This window comes from Schistocerca gregaria, chromosome 3 (assembly GCF_023897955.1).
Source record: "Schistocerca gregaria isolate iqSchGreg1 chromosome 3, iqSchGreg1.2, whole genome shotgun sequence".
Taxonomy (NCBI): Eukaryota; Metazoa; Arthropoda; class Insecta; order Orthoptera; family Acrididae; genus Schistocerca; species Schistocerca gregaria.
The window spans coordinates 828,915,312-828,936,891 of record NC_064922.1 but is presented as its reverse complement, the minus strand read 5'-3'; the positions used below and the strand labels follow the sequence as shown (position 1 = coordinate 828,936,891).

Here is a 21,580-nt window from a genome sequence, read left to right as displayed (position 1 = left end):
ATTCCGTTACGGAAAGAAAATTTTCTTTGTACACCAGAATACGAGTCATTTAAAATGTATTGTGATTACTTAAGGTTTAAGCTAGAATATCAACATTTTAATGCCTGTGAATGTCTCATGTAACGCTTAACACTGATGTTGAACAGATGCAACGTACTTAACCATCCGAAGAAAAATAAACATCGATTTTAAAAACTTTGGGACATCTCTCTTACATCTTCAACTGAACTGAATTGTAGCTTCTGAAAAACCTTTTCTTTGTGATGAATGTACTGGTTCGTGCAAGTATCTAGTCGCAAAAACCTGTTAAACAGTTCTAAACTCAGTAGCAGTTACAGTTCTACCATGGTTCCCGATGAATTATTGAATGCAGGAAATCGCTTGTATTGCTGAATTAGCTCTCGTGTTTCTTTGAGCAGAAACGCATACATGGCTAAATGATCCATCATAGGGAATAATGGATCATTAATAGCTTCCTGTATCTGCATTATGACTGCTTACAGGAGAAAAAAATATTTCCGGTATATCCACATTCCTTCCAACGGCAACGATGGTCCAGTAGTTGTTATTTGAAAACACACTTCACTCTCTTTCGGCGGGATAATAGTTTCTGCTTTCACTTGGTGGTCCGCAATTGCGCTAGAGGTCCTCCTTTACACATGTAGCAGGTGAGGTCCACCGTAAAGTACCGCACTCTCCTCTCCGTTGAACTGGTAGTTAATGTCCGTACATCTCACGTATCTGGCGGGCTAAGCGGGTTCGACACAGCGCAGAATGTAGGTCTTGCAAGGAACTTTCTGCAGCTTGCCTGACCGTGACGGTAGAGCAGGTGGAGGGTGACTCGTTGGAGTTCCCCCTAGATGCGATCGCGGTCGTGCTTGGTGAGCTGCAGGGGCTGCTGCCCCGCCGCCTCCCACGCGTCCCTCGCCGCCTCCACCTCCGCCCCCGCGTCCGTCGCCGCCTCCCCGCGGCCGTTGACCAACGCCGCCCCCTCCGGGCGCAGCCGCTCCCTTCGGAAGTCATCGTCGTCCGAGTCGTCGTTGACGTTGATCTCCTCGGAGTCGGACGAGGCATAGTGGCAGTCGCGAGGCGACGGCGTCCGCTGCGGGGGCGGCTGCGGTGGCGGCGCGGCCAGACCGCCGACCCTGGCCGGCAGCGCCCTAAAAGCGCTGTTTTCGCCGCCCATCTGCAGCTGGTGCGTGCTGCAGTAGGAGCTGCGTTGAGCCGAAGGCGTGGAGCGGCCAGCAGGGCTGGAAGCGGGCGCTGTGGCCGGCGAGCCAGGGTCGCCGAAGGCAGAGGGGGACTGTCGGGAGGGGGCTCGCGGGTGCGGGGGCGGGTGCGGGGGCTGGGGGGCGGGCGTGTGCCCGGGGGGCCGCGTCGCCGGGGCCTGCGGGGGCGGCGGGGGCGGCGCCGGCGCCGGCGTCGGCCCCCCCGGCGACGCCCGCTTTAGGAGGCTCATGCGCTGGTGGCGCCTCCACTTGGCTCGTCTGTTGGAAAACCAAACCTGGGAGTCAATGAAAAACTACGTGAACATCTCAGGTTTACCAAATAACTAAGCAATATGTATGTACATATATTAGCTTATAATTACAGTAACTGCTTGAAATCTGTAAGCTCTTGCATGTCTCTGCGTGACTAAACCCCATGTAACAGATATTTAATTTTTAATTCCGATTTTTAATTTATTGACTCACTTCATTCAAATTCCGGAAAGACCGTTGCCGTAGTCTGAATGAATTGATTCTATAAATTACAAATACATGTCAAATCACTGAAGGTAAGCACTGTTGGACGTGGATGGAAATTTCGGTAATTTGTGGTAAATTCCTGTGGAACCAAACTGCTGAGGTCATCGGTCCCTAGGTTTACACACTACTTAATCTAACTTAAGCTAAGGACAGTACACACACCTATGCCCAACGAAGGATTTGAACCTCCGGCGGTGGGAGCCGCGCGAACCGTGACAAGGCGGCTTGGATTGATAACCATCCAGGCGCTATTGACCAGCGGGTAACACTCAGCGCTTGTGAAGCAAATTAAAGAGCTATTTGACTGAGAGGTAGCGGCTCTGGTCTCTTTAACTGACAGCGGCCAGAAGGGCTGTGTGATGAGCACATGCTCTCCCATATCCACATCCAGCGACATCTAAGGGCTCCAGATGACACCGCGGTTGGTTAGTACTGTTGCGCCTTTTAGGCCAGTTTGGACGGAGTATCTCATTGGGTCTAGGCATTGTGAATGATACTCCATTCAAAAGTTACTACATTTAGGTAAAGCTATCATCAAACCCATAGTGCTTCTGAAGCATGGTCCTATTGCAGGTATTACTAACTTATCCTGCCAATCCAGAAAATTTCGAGACTGGATAAAAAATATGCGAGGGGCTTTCAATAAGTAATTCAACACATTTTTTCTGAAAGCAAAATAGTATTCCAATACACCATATTATTGTGTACTCTTTTGACTACAAAAGCCTGTTTTTCAACACAGTCTTCGTTCAGTGCGACGGCCTTACGCCACCTTACAGGGAAGGAGAGCCTGTATGCCCTCATGGTACGACTCTACTGGTCAACCTCGGAGACAACGTCTTGCTGGATCATTAAGCTCCCCATCATCCACGAATTGCTTCCCGTGGAGTGCATACTTCAATGGGTCACACACATGGAAATCGGAATGTGCGGGAAACGGGCTGTAGGGTGGATGAAGAGCCCGACTGGCACACATCTGTGAGGACCCCAGCTGGTGGACGGGTGTGTCAGTATTACCAACAGAGACATCCAGCTGAGCAGCGAGATGGTTGACTATGACTTCGAATGAGGGTTTCCGCACGCTCCAGCACTGCTCGAGTCACTACTGTGTGTGGTTGGCAGGCATGCGAGAGGTCGGACAGCTTTGAGCGACCCTGTCGCGATGATGTCAGACCTCGCCCAACGACTCATCGTGCTTTTGTTAACCGCCAAGTCTGCGAAGCCATTCTGCAAGCGCTTATGAATATCAGTGATGCTCTGTTTTTCCGCCAGAATAAACTTCATGATACCTCTCTGCTTGAATCGCATCTCCTTTACCGATCCCATTTTGAAGTCTGCGTATAGCGCCGCCACCTATCGGAACTCTGTCAAACTACAGTAGCTGTGGCGAGAATATTCCACGGCGTCCCGAAACAAATTCCGCATACTTCAACCGAAACTGGGCCAGCAGAAAAAGGTGTTACGTTACTTACTGAATGGCCCTAGTAAAACAGAGGACCGTTAACACTGGTTTTAATGCTTCGGGTGTTCTCCATAATCTTCCCTCACCTGAGTACATCGCGCACAACGTCATACAACATAACATTGTGACATTGTCAGAAAACTCCTTCCTTAGGATGTAGTTCAACTCGTGCAGCACATTGGCTTCAACGTCGGTTATGTCGTCAGAGAATTGGCCCTTCATGCGAATTTCTGTATTCTGCGGCTTTCTTTTTCTTTTTTTTCTTTTTCTTTTCTTCTTTTTTTTTTGTTGGTGGATCTGTACTGGTTTCACAAAGTCTCGACAGCGGTTTAGATTTTTCCCAGATGTGAATTCTTCAAATTTCGTATTTCTATAAAGTCGTGCCAGCTGTCCATACGTCGTAGTTTTTGTGCAGAAGTCATAGTATGTAGGACAAACTTTGGACACAATTTTCCCTTCTTCAAAACATTCTGGAGAATGTCCTGAACATGTGGTTTAGGAATGTTACTACTCTGTTGCGATTTGTGACACAATTTTGACATGCTGCGGCCGCAAGTACAGCATTTAACACTCACTACTCGCAGCTTACTGGTCGAATGCTTCTACATCTACAACATCTACATGATTACTCCACAATTCACAATTAAGTGCCTGTCAGCGGGTTCATCGAACCACCTTCAAGCTGTTTCTCCACCGTTCCACTCATAGCGCGGGAAAAACACTTACATCTTCCCGCACGAGCTCTGATTTCTCTTACGTCTCCCTATGTGGATGGTCGCCAACAAAATATTTGCACATTCTAAGGCCAAAGTTGCTGACTGAATTTTCATAAGATCCCGCCGCAACGAAAAACACCTTGGTTTTAGTGATTGCCATCCCAATTCGCTTATCATATCCGTGACACTCTCTCCCCTATTTCGAGATCATACAAAACGAGTTGCCCTTCTCAGCACTTATTCGATGTCCTCCATCAGTCCTATCTGATGCGGATACCACACCGACAGCAATACTCCAGAACAGGGCGGACAAATTTATAGCAAGCTGTCTCTTCAGTAGACCTGTTACATTTTCCAACATTTCTGTTAATAAATACCAGTCTTTGGTTTGCTCTCCCAACAACATTATCATTGTGATCAGTCCAGTGTAAGTTATTCGTAATTGTAGCCTCTAAGTAACGCAGATCTGTTTTTTTACAGTTGCTAGTTCAAGGTGCCACCCTAATTAATGCGATAATGCCGCTTATAAGCCACGAATAAAATCAGTCTTGGAACTTTTTGGAAGGACGGTGTAAAATGAAAAAAAAAAAACAGAAAAAGAAAACCGAAGCAAGTTACGGAGGTCGTCGTATGGTAGAACGATCTTGATAGAAATGTCCGTTAAGAAATCAAAGGAAAACTAGTTAAATTACAGTCGATTTAATCCCAGAAACATACTTAACACGTAGCTGCTAGAGCGTTGGAGGTCATACGAGCGAACAGAAGTTTAAAAATATTAGTTTGCTCCCGCAGAATCAGTACAGCCTAGGCCTCATTAGACTTATGCGTTGCGGACTTAACAAAGAAAACGCGCCTTCCTTCAGACGTGATCAACTGTTGAGATCGCAATCCAGGTACTTGAAGCGAGGCTTCGTGTCTTTTGTCAGAAAATTCATTGCTTGGATTATATCGTACTGAGTTCACCGGGTCTCGACATTTAGTCTTCGTCGAACGTTCAGTGTGGAAAGACCAGTTTACATGTCTAGCTACAAAGACAATAAATTTATAAAACAATCATTTCTACAGATCGTTTTTAATTTACATGAGCCAAGATATTTCAAAAAGTTGTCGTTATTGGTAAATCGTCAAAAGGAAGTATATGTTCGACAACAGAAATTAACATCGTGATAATTCCTTCCTTATTTACTAGAATAATATTTCATTGCGATGAAGCTTTGTAACAAAAAAAATACATGTAGAAAGCATTTCATATGTGATATCTGTCCCAAGCAGTAGCTTACAAATTTCAGCAATTGCACAACTTAAAATAATTACAAGAACTCATTTTTAGGACTTGATTTGCATTAGACTGATAACTACACAAAAAATTATATTTTGTACTCAAACTGAAACTGACAGCCATATTAAATAAATTACTTCACGTTAGGTCTGAAACAAGCGAGATAAGCATATTTGTATAGCAAAAGTGATCAAAACCATCCACAGAATCATGTACATAACCTATAATAAATACTAACAGAACAACTAAAGTTAAATAGTTTGTATAATAAAGTTAATAGACCAAGAATGAAGTTAACTCTGATTAAATATTAACTTTTAAAATAAAAAAAGTAATTTGTGTGTTTGACAGTCGAAAATGTATTCAGTTCAAGCGGCTGCAACGTTACTTTATAGCAATTCTGGGCAATAGTAATAGTACTAATAGCACTAAGGAGCTGTTTTCTTAGTTTTCTTGATGTTCGTTACTGAAGTGTAACTGAATGTCTCTGTGTTGTATTTGCGTTTTTCTGAAGCAAGAACAGGCAATGGAATCACTATGTATATGGTGTGTCGCTCATTCAATGACGTCCAGAAGCAGGCGAGAACCGATCGCGAACACTATGTCTTAAGTAGACGGAAAATGAGAACCAATTCTCATTATTGCTCCCTTTTACTCACAAGGGGTCCTTAAACACTTATTTGCCTCTAAATTAACTTACAATGTACCCATTATCATGTGGCCACAGTGAATATTATTTAGAAAATGTCGATATTTCTGAAAAGGTCATTTTTGGTAAGTGGTGTGTTATCCGATAAGAATAACAGAGAAACGCATATTTTATATTATCGAACGACGAACTGGCTCCACGGTCACGATAACTTGGCAACTGTGTGTTTCTTTGATGTAAGCCGCGCTGTATGAAGTGCCTTGTCACGGATCGCGTAGCTTCCTCCCGTCGGAGGTTCGAGTTCTCACTCTGGCATGGGTGTGTGTTGTCCTTAGCATAAGTTAGTTTAAGTTTTATTATAGAGTGTGTAAGCTTAGGGACCGATGACCTGAGCAGTTTGGTCCAATAAGACCTTACCACAAATTTCCAATTTCCTTTGATGTTATGTAGCGTGAGACTGAGTAACTCATATATCTGGGATTGCCATGTACGTGTGACGTGATGAGAAACAGTGTAGCCCGGAAAGCAGACTCACGCGGAAAGATTAGATCACCATTTACGAATTTATACTCTCGATTCCGAATGTAGTACCTCAGAATCATTCGCTTTTTTGTCGCATATGTTACAAGAGACGGTTTCGGGTTTGACCAAGAACTTAATCAGTTGTCGTTCAAAACAGTTATTTCTGTTCTATTGCAGAGAAGCTCACTGTAACTCGGCATAAGTTTCATTATATGTCTCGTGTGAAACAGAGACGCGAAATTTGTTGTATTTTGTCAATTTATCCAAAAGAGTTTTATTGCAAAGAGCACCTGAAAGGGGAGGTGATTTGAATATGAAAACTACACATAAAGGACCGCATCTGTAATGGATTAATTCATGTTGACACACCAGCCTACGTGGCGCCGTGGCTAAGACACTCCATTGGCATTTGAGAAGACTAATGTTTGACGACACATGGGGAACTGTAGCTCCTATTTCTTATCGTTGTTACGGGACAAAATGGTTCAAATGGTTCTGAGCACTATGGGACTTAACTTCTAAGGTCATCAGTCCCCTAGAACTTAGAACTACTTGAACCTAACTAACCTAAGGACATCCCACACATCCATACCCGAGGCACGATTCGAACCTGCGATCGTAGCGGTCGGGCGGTTCCAGACTTCAGCGCCTAGAACCGCTCGGCCAGACCTGCCGCCTGTTACGGGACACTACTTCGGTTTATCTGTGGTGCAAAGCCAGCACCACTGACGAGTTGAAGTATGCATTAATTATTCTGGGTATTATGGATATTCTGCACTTATTTGTAGCTGTAGATGTTGCTGACTATACGACTAGAATCGAGCTTTACACGTGGTGCCGCAGCACATTACCAACAAATGCTGAGGGACTACAGAGAGTATTTTTGTTGTTAGTTCTTTAACGAGTGCGTGAACGAGGTGAAATCGCCCTAAAAGCCAATACACCGCAGCCGAACGCTAGTGACAGGTTGCTCTGTGTCCAAGCCTGCAGTGCACCTTACCAGCTGCATACATTTTTAGGCTATGAATCCAACTGGGCTGCGAACTGGCTGATCTCGGGCACTATGGGCCGTTGGGCGATGGAAAAGACGCTAGGGACATTGTCTCCCTAAACAACAACAACGCTACAGTGTCTTTACTGCCCACCAACGACACTTTCGAAAAACAGCCAACCTTCATCACGAACTCATTAGTGATGAAATGTCAGATGTATCAGATTCGGAGGATAGCAAAGTGGTGAATTTCGTAAGGCATCCTCAGCCAGTATGTGTGAGGTGGCACGTAATATGGTCACAAGTTACCTAATCTTTCGCAGGAGTAGAACTCAGACAGACTGTGTGCTTTATACAGCAACTATTTTCTTCAAAATATTAATTATGTCGACTTCCACAAACGCATATTATTCACAGATTAGGCCCCGTCGGTTAATTTAACAGTCTAATTGGTCGCACTGCAACTACGAGAATCAAAAAGCAGTTCTTGTGAAATTTAACCAACGTACGTATTGCGAAGTTATTGCTAATTGCGAAAGACAAATTTCTTCTGCTGTCTCTCCTTTTGCTTTATTTACTCTGTACAGATATATTTGTTGAGAAAGAATATTTTTTTTTGTTTTGCTCTGTAGTATGAAATATAAATACATTTTGCTTCATTTATATTGCAACACGACTCTCCTATTAATAGAGTATGCAAGAGTTTCACCATACTTATGTTGAATGCGTCATATAAAATTAAAGTGCCCTACACACGCACCAACCGACCGACCGAGCGACAAATTAGACGTGTGTAGGCGGTTTGACAGACCGATCGACCGACAAACTTTTCTTGTGGGGATGTCGGGCGGGTAAGACCACCAGACATCCGACTGCCCCCCCCCCCCCCCTCTCACCCCCCTCCCCTAACGCCACGCAACAAATTTTGCCGTGTGTAGCGCTGTCGTGCTTTTGTCTTTTGTCACTGCGAGGGCGATTTAATGCTGTTCTAATATACATGAGAGGCTGTGCGAGGCGAACGGAACTTTATAAAAAAGTGCAGAGTTTCTGGTGAAATTTAAGGACTGCAGATGTTCGTGGAACACGAGTATAGGAAATGGTTCAAATGGCTCTGAGCACTATGGGACTCAACTGCTGTGGTCATTAGTCCCCTAGAACTTAGAACTACTTAAACCCTAACTAACCTAAGGACATCACACACATCCAAGCCCGAGGCAGGATTCGAACCTGCGACCGTAGCAGTCGCACGGTTCCGGACTGCGCGCCTAGAACCGCGAGACCAGCGCGGCAGGCGAGTATAGGTATGTAGATGCAGGAATTGAAGATTTTTTCGTTGTTTTAACGAATCCGTAATGGTTTCGTGCGGCACATACAATAAATGCCCGTCGACCTTGGTGTATTTCTGTTTTCACGATTTATTTCCGAGATTTATTGCAAATGAAATCTAAAAACCAAAATATCGGCTATGAATTTACATTAATTCCTAAAATATTCTTGCTTCATTGTTACAAGCGTTAAAACACCCAGACTACATCCAAGCGCTCCGCTGTGATGAGCAAAGTATTGTACTCCATTGTTTTTACAGTTCTAACAGTTGCTTCATTTCTTGTATGTCTGTTGCTTTATTTGTTGGAAGATGTGCGCCACCGCCATGTGCAGTCGTTCTTCTTGGAATTTGAAATGAGATTCTTAAAATTGCAGTTCATCTTTATGCGACATACATAAATAAATTACTAACATTTGCGTGAACGTCTTTAGTTTTATTTATTTTGTTCTGTGCTGTTTTTCCTCAGTCAACTATAAATCACGTTCTAGGTTCCAGGAATCATTTTGTTCATAATAGTGGACATACGACAGCACTTGAGATGTTTCGTTGTATGTGGTAATTCTCGTACATTATGGCGTCCGCAATTAGATTCCGAGCGCTGGCCAATCACAACAAGGGTACTCGCTTGCTACTGGTGCAAGGCACGCCACAGGTGGAAACTTTTGAGTTTGACTGCTATCCACTTCCGTGAACTCTTTCTTACTTTCGGTTAAACGTGACATTACCGAATACTCGACACAAAGTGCTAATTTGTTCATCTTTTCATTTGTAGCTGTCCCGTGAACATTTATGGGACCTTTTTTTTTAGTTCGTTATCAAATTCTGACATGATTGCTTTCGTTAACTTCGGAAGTAAAGCATTTTTTTAGTTTAAATAATGGCAATTCACTTTCAAAATTACGCAGACAAGTTATATTGGAACCGTTTTCTTCGCAGTGTCCGTGAACTTTTGGACTGGAATGATTGGCGGCCACATTCTAGGACGTGTATTTGTACCAGCACGTTTCACTGGAGTTACTTGGCATCAGTTTCTGCATACGTAAGAAACCGCTAAATACAGCACCTCCTGTTTGCCTAGCTCCCTCTGGTTGCAGAATAAACGCAGCACCCGGATATCTCGGCCTCGTTCACGACCAGTGGTATGGTATGGTATGTATTGTATTATGTGTTAACCGAGGGCCTAGAAACGACGGAGGGGCTTCGTCCACGCCGCAGCCGCAGTGGTCCACAACCCCACGACGACTACCGCAGTCCACTTCACCCCTCCTCCGTCCCACACCGAATCACTCTTTCAGGGTTACTGTGCGGTTCGGCACCCGGTGGATCCCCCCCCTCCACCCCCCCTCCCCCAGGGAACGTCGCACATCAGGCGAGTGTAACCCCTATGTTTGCGTGGTAAGAGTAATGGTGGTGTACGCGTACATGGAGAACTTGTTTGCGCAGCGTACGCCGACATAGTCTAGCCGAGGCGGAATATAGTGTATCTGAGGCGGAATAAGGGGAAACAGCCAGCATTCGCCTAGGCAGATGGAAAACCGCCTACAAACCATCCACAGACTGGCCGGCTCACCGGACATCGACACAAGTCCCCCGGGACTAGGCGCTCTTTCCGAATCCGGAAATCCGTGTGTTAGACCGCACGGCTAACCTGGCGGGGCGACCAGTGGTAAGTGTCGGCTTTAAGGAACACCTTATAAGTCGTACAGGACCAGTTCCGTAGCCAAATACAACGCCTCACGGTTTTTCCATGGAGGGGTGCCAAGAGTGTGATGTACATTACTCGAATTGCCACCAGAGCTAGTTGCCAAGTCAATTATATATTTTACGACTTGAAACGGAATCCTGCCGTTCTCGATACTGCTACGAAAATATACAGCGTGTGAAGTGCTTTAGCGCAAACAGTTGAAAACCTGTTCCATATTTATTTGAACATGCCGTTAATAAGATGCAGACCGAATGTAATACTTTTTATTTATTCTCAGAAACCTATGGAAAACTCATTCGAAATCCAAAAATTGTTGAATAGCAAGCGTACATTCCATAACAAGAAATCTTGTAAGTATGCGACATTCGGTTCATCCACTTTTGTCGGTGCATTGCTGAAACAGTCTGTAGGTATTTTCATGTAGTTTGTTTGTTTTCCGATAATTATGGTTTCACCTTATATAATGACTTTGTTTCATACATTAATGGATTTCGTAGGTTGGTTGGTTGATGGAGGGAGTGGACCAAACAGCGAGGTCATCGGTTATGTCGGATTGGAGACGGGCGCGGAAGGACGTTTGCCATGACTCTTCTAAAGAACTATTCCGGCATTTGCCTGAAGCGATTTAGGAAAATCACGGAAAAACCAAACGAGAAAGGGCTGATGCGGGTCTGAACCGCTAGGTATTTCGTAGGCCTCGTGTACAACTCTCGCTCACAAGTGGGAAATATGACTATCCTTGAAGTGTGTGTGTGGAAGGGAGGAGGGGGGGGGGATGAGTGTGTGTGTTTATTTCTGCGTGAGTGTGCATATGTGAATTGATTTCTGGGATTTTGGTTAGTTGGAGAGGAAGTGTCAGACGGAGGCCTCACCTGCACTCTGGCTTCCGACAGGCTGGTCTTGGAGGCGAGGCGCTCCCGCGTGCTGACGCAGGGGTAGTGGCTCTTCTCGAACTCTTTCTCCAGCTCCTCCAGCTGGTCGGGGCTGAACGTGGTCCTGTTGCGCCGGAACTTGGGCTGGTCGGAACCATCCAGGCTGCTCGAGTCGTCCTTGCAGACTCCTCCGCTGGCACTGCCGTCGACATCTGCCAAACCAACAACGTCGTCAGCCTTCTGTCTAGAGCAGCTGATACGCATTGAAATCTTGAACGGGCTGGATGCAGCAACTATAGAATCGGATCTCCGTGATGAGAAAGGGAAATACAGTCAGTTGTAAAACTGAAAGGCTTATTCAAACCATTTGACCAAGGTTTGCTGTCTTGAAAAACGTCTTCTTCAGAAGGATCAGTGGGTAAACATTATATTGTGAAGGTAAGTTAAAATTGTTGCCATAAGCGACCAATAAAAGATAAAATTCCCCTTCATAACAGTGTAACCGTACAAATCGTGCTGAGCGCCACTGGATATGGCTACAGTTTTAACATACAACATTACGCATTCAGTGTAACCATCGATCCTTCTGAAGAAGAGGTTTTTAAAGGCGTCAAAACCTAGATCAAGCAGTCTGTATATACCTTCCATTTAGGCCATTGATTGGCTGTATATCACTTCATCCTCACGCCGACACACATTACCTAGCATCATGCACGAAGCCCTCAAATAATTCTCAGCAGTCAAAGCTTTTTTGCATTGTTAGTAGAGCTTTTGGTCTTTTTTGCATTGTTAGTAGGGGTTTTGGTCCTTTTTGGCATTGTTAGTAGTGCTTTTGGTCTTTTTTTGCATTGTTAGTAGGGCTTTAGGGATTTTTTTTAGTTATACATGGTATCTCTCCTAAGAGTCGAAGAGATGTCAAGCATATTTTCCCTGCTCTTTCTGCAGATATTTGCAATTTCGTTTTTGCAACGTGTAACTGGAGTCAATCCAAAATAATACTGCTCGTCACATCTTCCATGCGACGATCAGCGTTTGTGAAGCGCGTCAGTTTGTTTCCCAATACAAACAAAATTATTTTTGCAGTAGAACTTTACGTGCCCATTCGATAGAACAAATCAAAACAGTCTAGTGCGATATTCGTTTTATCAGTGTGTATTAAGAGCAACAGTATAAAAGGAAGAATGACCAATATTCCTGCAGTGACAGATCAGCCCTGGCCCGCACCGCTTGCTACCGCCACGAATTAATTGCTCAATTATTCGTTATTCACAGTGTTCTGTTGTCTCTTTCAACACACGTCGATAGAAAGGATGGCGTACTAGGCTAATTTGGGACCACTCTATGTAATGGAGACATAAATTTCGATTTGGAGATCATTTTGTTTGTAATGGGAAACAAATCGACGCTTTCCTTCAACGCTAGGCACCGTACGAAAGACATGATTAGAGAGATTTGTTTGGGCTGTCGCCGTCCGGGGTGGCCGAGCGGTTCTAGGCACTACAGTCTGGAACCGTGCGACCGCTACGGTCGCAGGTTCGAATCCTGCCTGGGGCATGGATGTGTGTGATGTCCTTAGGTTAGTTAGGTTTAAATAGTTCTAAGTTCTAGGGGACTGATGACCTAAGAAGTTAAGTCCCATAGTGGTCAGAGCCATTTGAACCTTTTTTTTAATTTTTGGGCTGTCTCCAGCTGCACGTTGCAAAAACGAAATTGCGGATATCTGCCAAAAAAATTGAGAAAATGTGCATGACGACGCATAGGAGAGAGACTGGAATATCTAATTCAGTCTCACATGACACAATAATTATTATTATTTGTCTTAATTTATGTTGATGATCACTGGGTACAATAATCGCCATTTCAAACTGACAGAGTTGCTTTTAACAAATTGTTAAGTAACTTGAAACACACTTAAATAAGTACAGTGGTCAAAGACACTCTACGTTTTAGGTTAATAAATTAGTTTGTAATCAAGCAAACCTCACAAGACAAACAGATGCACACACACACACACACACACACACACACACACTCACACTCACTCACGCGCCCGCGCGGACAAAAATTAATACATTATATCGTAATGCCACATTTTAAGAAGGGTTACACGAGCAGTTTAAATGTTTATATGAACTGTTGCCAAGATTATCAACACTTCGATTTAGATCACCCCCAAGTGTGAAGTTACAACCCAGTTTAATGGAAGATTAACCGAAAAGTTTACAGTTCACATGCCAACGGTTTTGCCGCAGTGGTAACACCACTTCCCGTCAAATCACCGAAGTTAAGGGCTGTCGGGCTGGGCTAGCACTTGGGTGGCAAACCATCCGGCCTACCGAGCGCTCTTGGCAAGCGGGATGCACTCAGCCATTGTGAGGCAAACTGAGGAACTACTTGACTGAGAAGTAACGGCTCCGGTCTCGGAAAATGACATACGGATTTCTGGAGTGTTTGGGGGAGGAGACCAGACAGCGAGGTAATCGATCTAACTGGATTAGGGAGGGACGGGGAAGGAAGTGGCCGTACCCTTTCAAAGGAACCATCCCGGTATTTGCCTAGAGCGATTTAGGGAAATCACGAAAAACTTAAATCAGGATGGCCGGACGCAGGATTGAACCGTCGTCCTCCCTGACATGCGGCCGGGAGAGCGGTGTCCTTACCACATACCCCCACATATTCGCATCCAGTGACGCCACTGAAATGAGGATGACACGGCGGCCGGTCAGTACCGTTGGGCTTTCATGGCTTTTTCGGGAGGAGTTTAGTTTTTTACAGTTCAGATACATTCCTGTTAACTTAGGTGAAATTTAATATTGAAGTTAGTAACGCCTCGTATGCACATACGTGCAGGGACGTCACAAAGTATGTTAATGTTACACATGCCGTCCCATACGAAGACCATTAAGCGAGAGCTGTACATTGTCAGAAGGGAATACGTGTTCCGGGCTTTGTGGAGTCACAGTTTCCGTTGCAGTTCGGACAACAGGTGCATCACAGGGTGCGATTCAAGAGGCGCAGTGTCTGGAAACGTAGCCTACTCGAAAGTTGAAGAATGCGGGACAGTACCATTGTTGTGGGCAAAACGTATAAATTGCACACAGGTTGATCATGAAACTAAGGCGGTATATGGACGAAATGCAGTGTCAGGTCTAGCCCTCGAGAAATTGTGTCAAAAATTTCACAAAAGCAGTACAGAACTGGGTAATATCGCTCTGGAAGTCCAAAACTTGCATTAAGTGAACTCCATCTTTTCGTCTAGCTGAAATTGCTTACGGGTGAAAGAGATTTTACACGGCGAGGAAGGTTTCATTGCGGTTCTCGAATGGTCCTGCGATCGAGGTGAGGAATGTTGTCGAGATACAGAAATTCGATGACTATGTTACAAACAGCGTCGAAAGTTATTTGGCCTTCCTTAATAATTTATAACCGATTTTCTGAAATCCCATTGCACAAGAGAAAATCGGAAAATAAAGCACAGTTTTTTTTTTTCATCGCTAATGTTGCAGCCGGAATGTTGAAATTTCACAACAATATAGTTTGAAGTCTGCACTACAGAAGGTATTCTGTTTTCATGTACATTTGCAGCGAGTAAATCCAGAGCTACGGAACAAACATGGCCCGAATGAAATGTTGTCAACTTGTGTAGAGCAGCACCGAAGTAGTTTGATATTTGTTTGTCGAAGGGCATACTAGTAAGCCGAGTGAAATTCATAGGGGCATGCGTGGCGTATATGAAGACGGGCGTAAGGATCGTACCAGTGTCCCCAGGTGGTGTGCATTCTTCCAATTGGGCCGTGTTTATCTCAGTGATTCGCCACGCTCCAAGCGACTGGTAACAGCTGCGACCCCTAAGAATGTCGGAGCCATTGCGGCAGCAATTTTGAATTACCGGCGTGTGCAACTGCGAACGTAATCGCAGTATACGATACTGATCATGACACGCTGAAATTTCATAAATTCATATTGTTATGAGTGTCTAACTCTTAAGAAAATAGTTAGATACATGACAGACACTTCCACGTGCGTTTCACGAGAACACGTTAGTCTATGTAGATGGTACTAAAATTGGCTACACTTATCAGACAGTACGGGCCGCTCTCTAAGCCATACTCAAACTACTGAAGTCAGAGCGCTCACTATTTACTTAAAGCCACTTAAAATTACGTCTGTAGGCATTTATCATAATACAGGGTGATTCAAAAAGAATACCACAACTTTAAAAATGTGTATTTAATGAAAGAAACATAATATAACCTTCTGTTATACATTATTGCAAAGAGTATTTAAAAAGGTTTTTTTTTCACTCAAAAACAAGTTCAGAGATGTTCAATATGGCCCCCTCCAAACACTCGAGCAATATCAACGCAATACTCCAACTCGTACCACACTCTCTGTAGCATATCAGGCTTAACAAACACCCATTCTCTGTAAACTGATTATACCAACGTTTAATACACCACCTATCAGGAGGTTTAACACCATACTTCGTTCGAAATGCACGCTGAACAACTGTCGTCGATTCACTTCTACCGTACTCAATAACACAAAAAGGTTTCTGTTGAGCGGTCGCCATCTTAGCATCAACTAACGCCGACGCCTAGTCAACAGCGCCTCAAGCGAACAAATGTACAACTAAATGAAACTTTATAGTTCCCTTAATTCGCCGACAGATAGTGCTTAGCTCTGCCTTTTGTCGTTGCAGAGTTTTAAATTCCTTAAGTTGTGGTATTCTTTTTGAATCACCCTGTATAATACTTAAGTATCTGGTTGTAGCCCTATTATGGTAATCGGCTTTAATATCAAAACGGTACAATTCCGGACATCAGTACATAATTAAAACATTATCTGCTAAGCAGGGTTGAGAGAAACCCAAGTATTAAAGAAAGGTGGGTAAAATTGGGATATTATGGATTCATTCGGTTATTGAGATTTTTTTTTGTACTTGCGATTAAATAGTTCAGTTTTAATTTATTCGTTAAAAGCACTAACCCATCCTTACTACTACTTTATTAGCCCCTATTTTTTGCCCTTCCAGCACTGTATCCATTGCTGCATATATGGGTTTATTTGCTCAAAATAAAGTAATAATTTAGGAGAGAAAAGATCCAACAAATTAGTGAAGAGCTAACCTTTCTGCATTTTTCCTGCAAGTGTAAATGTTTTTGATTGTGTTTTAAACAAAATCGTGTGGCAGTAAATAGTTGCCTTCAGTTCTCTTTTAATTTGTATAAGGCTAACTATGTAACACTTTAAATGTTAATTAAACTCCCATAATTAAATACACTTGCGTTTAATGGCGGATTTTAATGTTTTCTTTTAAATGAAATTTTTTCAGGTTAAATGAAAACAACACTGGTACTACGTCTCCTCTTCAACCTTTAGAAGACTGTAATAAGAATTGATAGTTTTGAAGTCAGTAATTGCCGACTGGTGCTGCTCCAATTTTTGCGCGAGTCTTGTAAATGGCTAACAGCCACGTACCGGCAGTACAAACTTTTTCAGCCGTTCTAGTAGCTATTCAGCGTCCGTTACGTAAAGAGCCGAGCAGTTCGTGACGCGGGTAATCTGCGCCGCATTCATCGGCTGACTACGCATGCGACGTGGCGGCCCAGCGATTGTGTAAACACGCCGTTTCCATTTCGAATTTCCTGTGGCCAGCTCTCGCCTCGAGGGCGCGGGACAAAGAAGCCTCGCGGACCGAAGTGAGCGGCGTTCAGACTAAGTGCGCAATTAGCGACGCCATTGTGGCGGACGGAAGGCAGCACGCGCATGCGCCGACTGTGGGCCACGAGCGTCATATCGCGGCCTCGGCACAACACTGGGTAGCGCCTGCGTGCATTGCCCGCCGCGCGGCTACCGGCCGGGCCCTAATTGCGAGTCCCGATCCACCTCTGTGAGGTGTCTGGTTCATGGAAGGACAATCGCGTTTCTAACATTACTCCACAGGGTTTTGGGGACTGTCATTGTCAGTTCCAGAACGAATCTCTTCATAATTGTGTTATTAGATGAACAATCCTAAGGGTAGTAGGAGTAATCCATTTAACTACAGACCTATATCATTGACGTCGGTTTGCAGTAGGGTTTTGGAGCATATACTGTATTCAAACATTATGAATCACCTCGAAGGGAACGGTCTATTGACACGTAATCAGCATGGCTTCAGAAAACATCGCTCTTGTGCAACGCAGCTAGCTCTTTATTCGCACGAAGTAATGGCCGCTATCGACAGGGGATCTCAAGTTGGTTCCGTATTTCTAGATTTCCGGAAAGCTTTTGACACCGTTCCTCACAAGCGACTTCTAATCAAGCTGCGGAGCTATGGGGTATCGTCTCAGTTGTGCGACTGGATTCGTGATTTCCTGTCAGGAAGGTCGCAGTTCGTAGTAATAGACGGCAAATCATCGAGTAAAACTGAAGTGATATCAGGTGTTCCCCAGGGAAGCGTCCTGGGACCTCTACTGTTCCTGATCTATATAAATAACCTGGGTGACAATCTGAGCAGTTCTCTTAGGTTGTTCGCAGATGATGCTGTAATTTACCGTCTAGTAAGGTCATCCGAAGACCAGTATCAGCTGCAAAGCGATTTAGAAAAGATTGCTGTATGGTGTGTCAGGTGGCAGTTGACGCTAAATAACGAAAAGTGTGAGATGATCCACATGAGTTCCAAAAGAAATCCGTTGGAATTCGATTACTCGATAAATAGTACAATTCTCAAGGCTGTCAATTCAACTAAGTACCTGGGTGTTAAAATTACAAACAACTTCAGTTGGAAGGACCACATAGATAATATTGTCGGGAAGGCGAGCCAAAGGTTGCGTTTCATTGGCAGGACACTTAGAAGATGCAACAAGTCCACTAAAGAGACAGCTTACACTACACTCGTTCGTCCTCTGTTAGAATATTGCTGCGCGGTGTGGGATCCTTACCAGGTGGGATTGACGAAGGACATCGAGAGGGTGCAAAGAAGGGCAGCTCGTTTTGTATTTTCGCGTTATAGGGGAGAGAGTGTGGCAGATATGATACACGAGTTGGGATGGAAGTCATTACAGCATAGACGTTTTTCGTCGCGGCGAGACCTTTTTACGAAATTTCAGTCACCAACTTTCTCTTCCGAATGCGAAAATATTTTGTTGAGCCCAACCTACATAGGTAGGAATGATCATCAAAATAAAATAAGAGAAATCAGAGCTCGAACAGAAAGGTTTAGGTGTTCGTTTTTCCCGCTCGCTGTTCGGGAGTGGAATAGTAGAGAGATAGTATGATTGTGGTTCGATGAACCCTCTGCCAAGCACTTAAATGTGAATTGCAGAGTAGTCATGTAGATGTAGATGTAGAACCACAGCCGAACTGAGTCTCCAATCTCGATATTTGGTTTCACAGGACAAGTACACTACTGGCCACTAAAATTGCTACACTACGATCGTGACTTGCTATAGACGCGAAATTTAACCGACAAGAAATGCAAATGATTAGCTTTTCAGAGCATTCACACAAGGTTGGCGCTGGTAGCGACACATACAACGTGCTGACATGAGGAAAGTTTCCAACCGATTTCTCATACACAAACAGCAGTTGACCGGCGTTGACTGGTGAAACGTTGTTGTGATGCCTCGTGCAAGGAGGAGAAATGTGTACCATCACGTTTCCGACTCTGATATAGGTCGGCTTGTAACCTATCGCTGCGACATTGCTGCTCGCGTTGGTCGAGATCCAATGACTGTTAGCAGAATATGGAATGGGTGGTTTCAGGAGGGTAATACGGAACGCCGTGCTGGATCACATCGACCTCGCATCACTAGCAGTCGAGATGACAGGCATCTTATCCGCATGGCTGTAACGGATCGTGCAGCCACGTCTCGATCCCTGAGTCAACAGATGGGGACGTTTGGAAGACAACAACCATCTGCACGAACAGTTCGACGACGTTTGCAGCAGCATTGACTATTAGCTCTTAGACCATGGCTGCGGTTACCCTTGATGCTGCATCACAGACAGGAGCGCTTGCGATGGTGTGCTCAACGACGAACCTGGGCCCACTAATGGCAAAACGTCATTTTTTCGGATGAATCCAGGTTCTGTTTACAGCACCGTAATGGTCGCATCCGTGTTTGGCGACATCGCGGTGAACCCACATTGGAAGCGTGTATTCGTCATCGCCATACTAGCGTATCATCCGGCGTGATGGTACGGGGTGCCATTGGTTACACGTCTCGGTCACCTCTTGTTCGCATTGACGACACTTTGAACAGTGGACGATACATTTCAGATGTGTTACCACCCGTGGCTCTACCCTTCATTCGATCACTGCGAAACCCTACATTTCAGCAGGATAATGCACTACCGCATGTTGCATGTCCTGTACGGGCCTTTCTGGACACAGAAAGTGTTCGACTGCTGCCCTGGCCAGCACATTCTCCAGATGTCTCACCAACTGAAAACGTCTGGTCAATGGTGGCCGAGCAAGTGGCTCGTCACTATACGCCAGTCACTACTCCTGATGGACTGTGGTATCGTGTTGAAGCTGCATGGGCAGCTGTACATGTACAGTCCGCAGCTCGTGGTCGTGCGATAGCGTTCTCGCTTCCCGCGCCTGGGTTCGATGGATCGATTCCCGGTGGGGTCAGGGATTTTCTCTGCCTCGTGATGACTGGGTGTTGTGTTATGTCCTTAGGTTAGTTAGGTTTTAGTAGTTCTAAGTTCTAGGGGACTGATGACCATGGATGTTAAGTCCCATAGTGCTCAGAGCCATTTGAACCATTTTTTTGTACCTGTGCACGCCATCCAAGCTCTGTTTGACTCAATGCCCAGGCGTATCAAGGCCGTTATTACGGCCAGAGGTGGTTGTTCTTGGTATTGATATCTCAGGATCTATGCACCCAAATTGCGTGAAAATCTAATCACATGTCAGTTCAAGTATAATATATTTGTCCAATGAATACCTGTTTATCATCTGCCAGTAGTGTATGTTGGTACATATATTAGTACAGTATGTTAGTATAGTTAAAATTGTCAACTGGCGCCATTTGCAAGTTGGCTACTTAACAACTTCGAAGGGCAACTAAAATTCTAACCATTTTTTCACGAAATGTGCGTTCTCTGCTATTGTGTTTCCGGTAACTTTCTGCATGTCGATAGACTTGTTTCAAGTGCTAAATCATAGGGAATATGTTTCAAACATTCATTTCTGTGGTATCACGTATCGGTGTCATCTCATGGGCATCAAAGTTGGCAACAGAATTGCAAGTTTCTGTCAGACGCCATAGGCAGTCGTGTGTGAACTGGCGGATCCAGTGGTACATATTCGCTGAGCCACGCCATCAGCGTTTCCGTAGCACGAGCGCCCTCTGCCGGCGTGGTATAGGACGGCCAGCGGCAGCCATCTGGCCCCCTCGCACATGGAGCCTCTTCGCTTATGTGGCGCTACAAATACATCGCGTAGTCGCAGCTCCATCACCATCGTTTCTCCTTAGTTCAGAGAGCCTCATCCTCGTAGACATTGAGAACTGGACTCTGCTTCTTGCTGCATTATTTTTAATGAATCCTCGTACGCTTGGAGAAATACAATTTAAGTAATTTTTCTGTTTACTGCGTTAACATGTTCGCCAATCATTTCTGCTCCTGTCCAACCTTTCTACGACAAAAGTAGCATCAGTCTGTAATTCACCTCTCCTTACCGTTCTATTCGAAGTGTCACACAACAATTACCGGTTTGTGCATGGTCTTTATGCGAAGCACTACTTCCCTCTGGAGTTCAAAGTGCCATACATCATCGTCTCCTCCATATAGTTCATGCAGAGTCAGTGCGGTGTGTAAAGTGCATGTCGGCCTAAGTTTTTTGTCTAAATAAAACGTCTTTGTAGTGGAAGGATGTAATTTGTATTTCAGAAATAGGACAAGTGAGCAGAAAAAGCAACGTGTGTCTGGAAAATGTTATGAAAAACCCAACTATGGTAGTATCTTAGTACTAAGCGGGAGATCCCAGATTCCCATTGCATTTAATTCCCACATACAAAACAGCTTGAAGTTTCTGATAGCTTTAGACATTAGTCAATGTGTTACATTTTTCATGTTGTGCAAGTAAAAGAGAAAAAGTTTCTTTAAGGTTCGAACTGGAAGTCGCTAAATGCTCTCATTCTCAAATATTGCATGAATATAGCCTGGTAATTTGTGCGCCATGACCTATGCTGTCTCAAGACATCTACATCTACATACGGGGTGTTTCTGTAAGATATTGCAAGAACTTAAAACGACATAAAGGCTGCTTCACTGAACAATTTCAGGTATAGTCGGAGAAGTCAGCTCAAGTGGA

At 44.4% G+C, this 21,580-nt stretch overlaps 1 protein-coding gene across 1 annotated transcript in view; it reads right to left on the bottom strand.

The window, feature by feature from the left end:
* Positions 1 to 856: 856 nt before the first annotated feature.
* The window catches only part of LOC126355613 (paired box protein Pax-6-like), a 271,183-nt gene continuing 250,459 nt past the window's right edge, over positions 857 to 21,580 (bottom strand). The window contains exons 6-8 of the mRNA XM_050005975.1: positions 11,272 to 11,483; positions 1,387 to 1,504; positions 857 to 1,263 (exon numbers count right to left, since the gene is read on the bottom strand). Of these exons, the coding sequence (XP_049861932.1) occupies positions 857 to 1,263; positions 1,387 to 1,504; positions 11,272 to 11,483 (737 nt within the window). The remainder of the gene's footprint in view (positions 1,264 to 1,386; positions 1,505 to 11,271; positions 11,484 to 21,580) is intronic.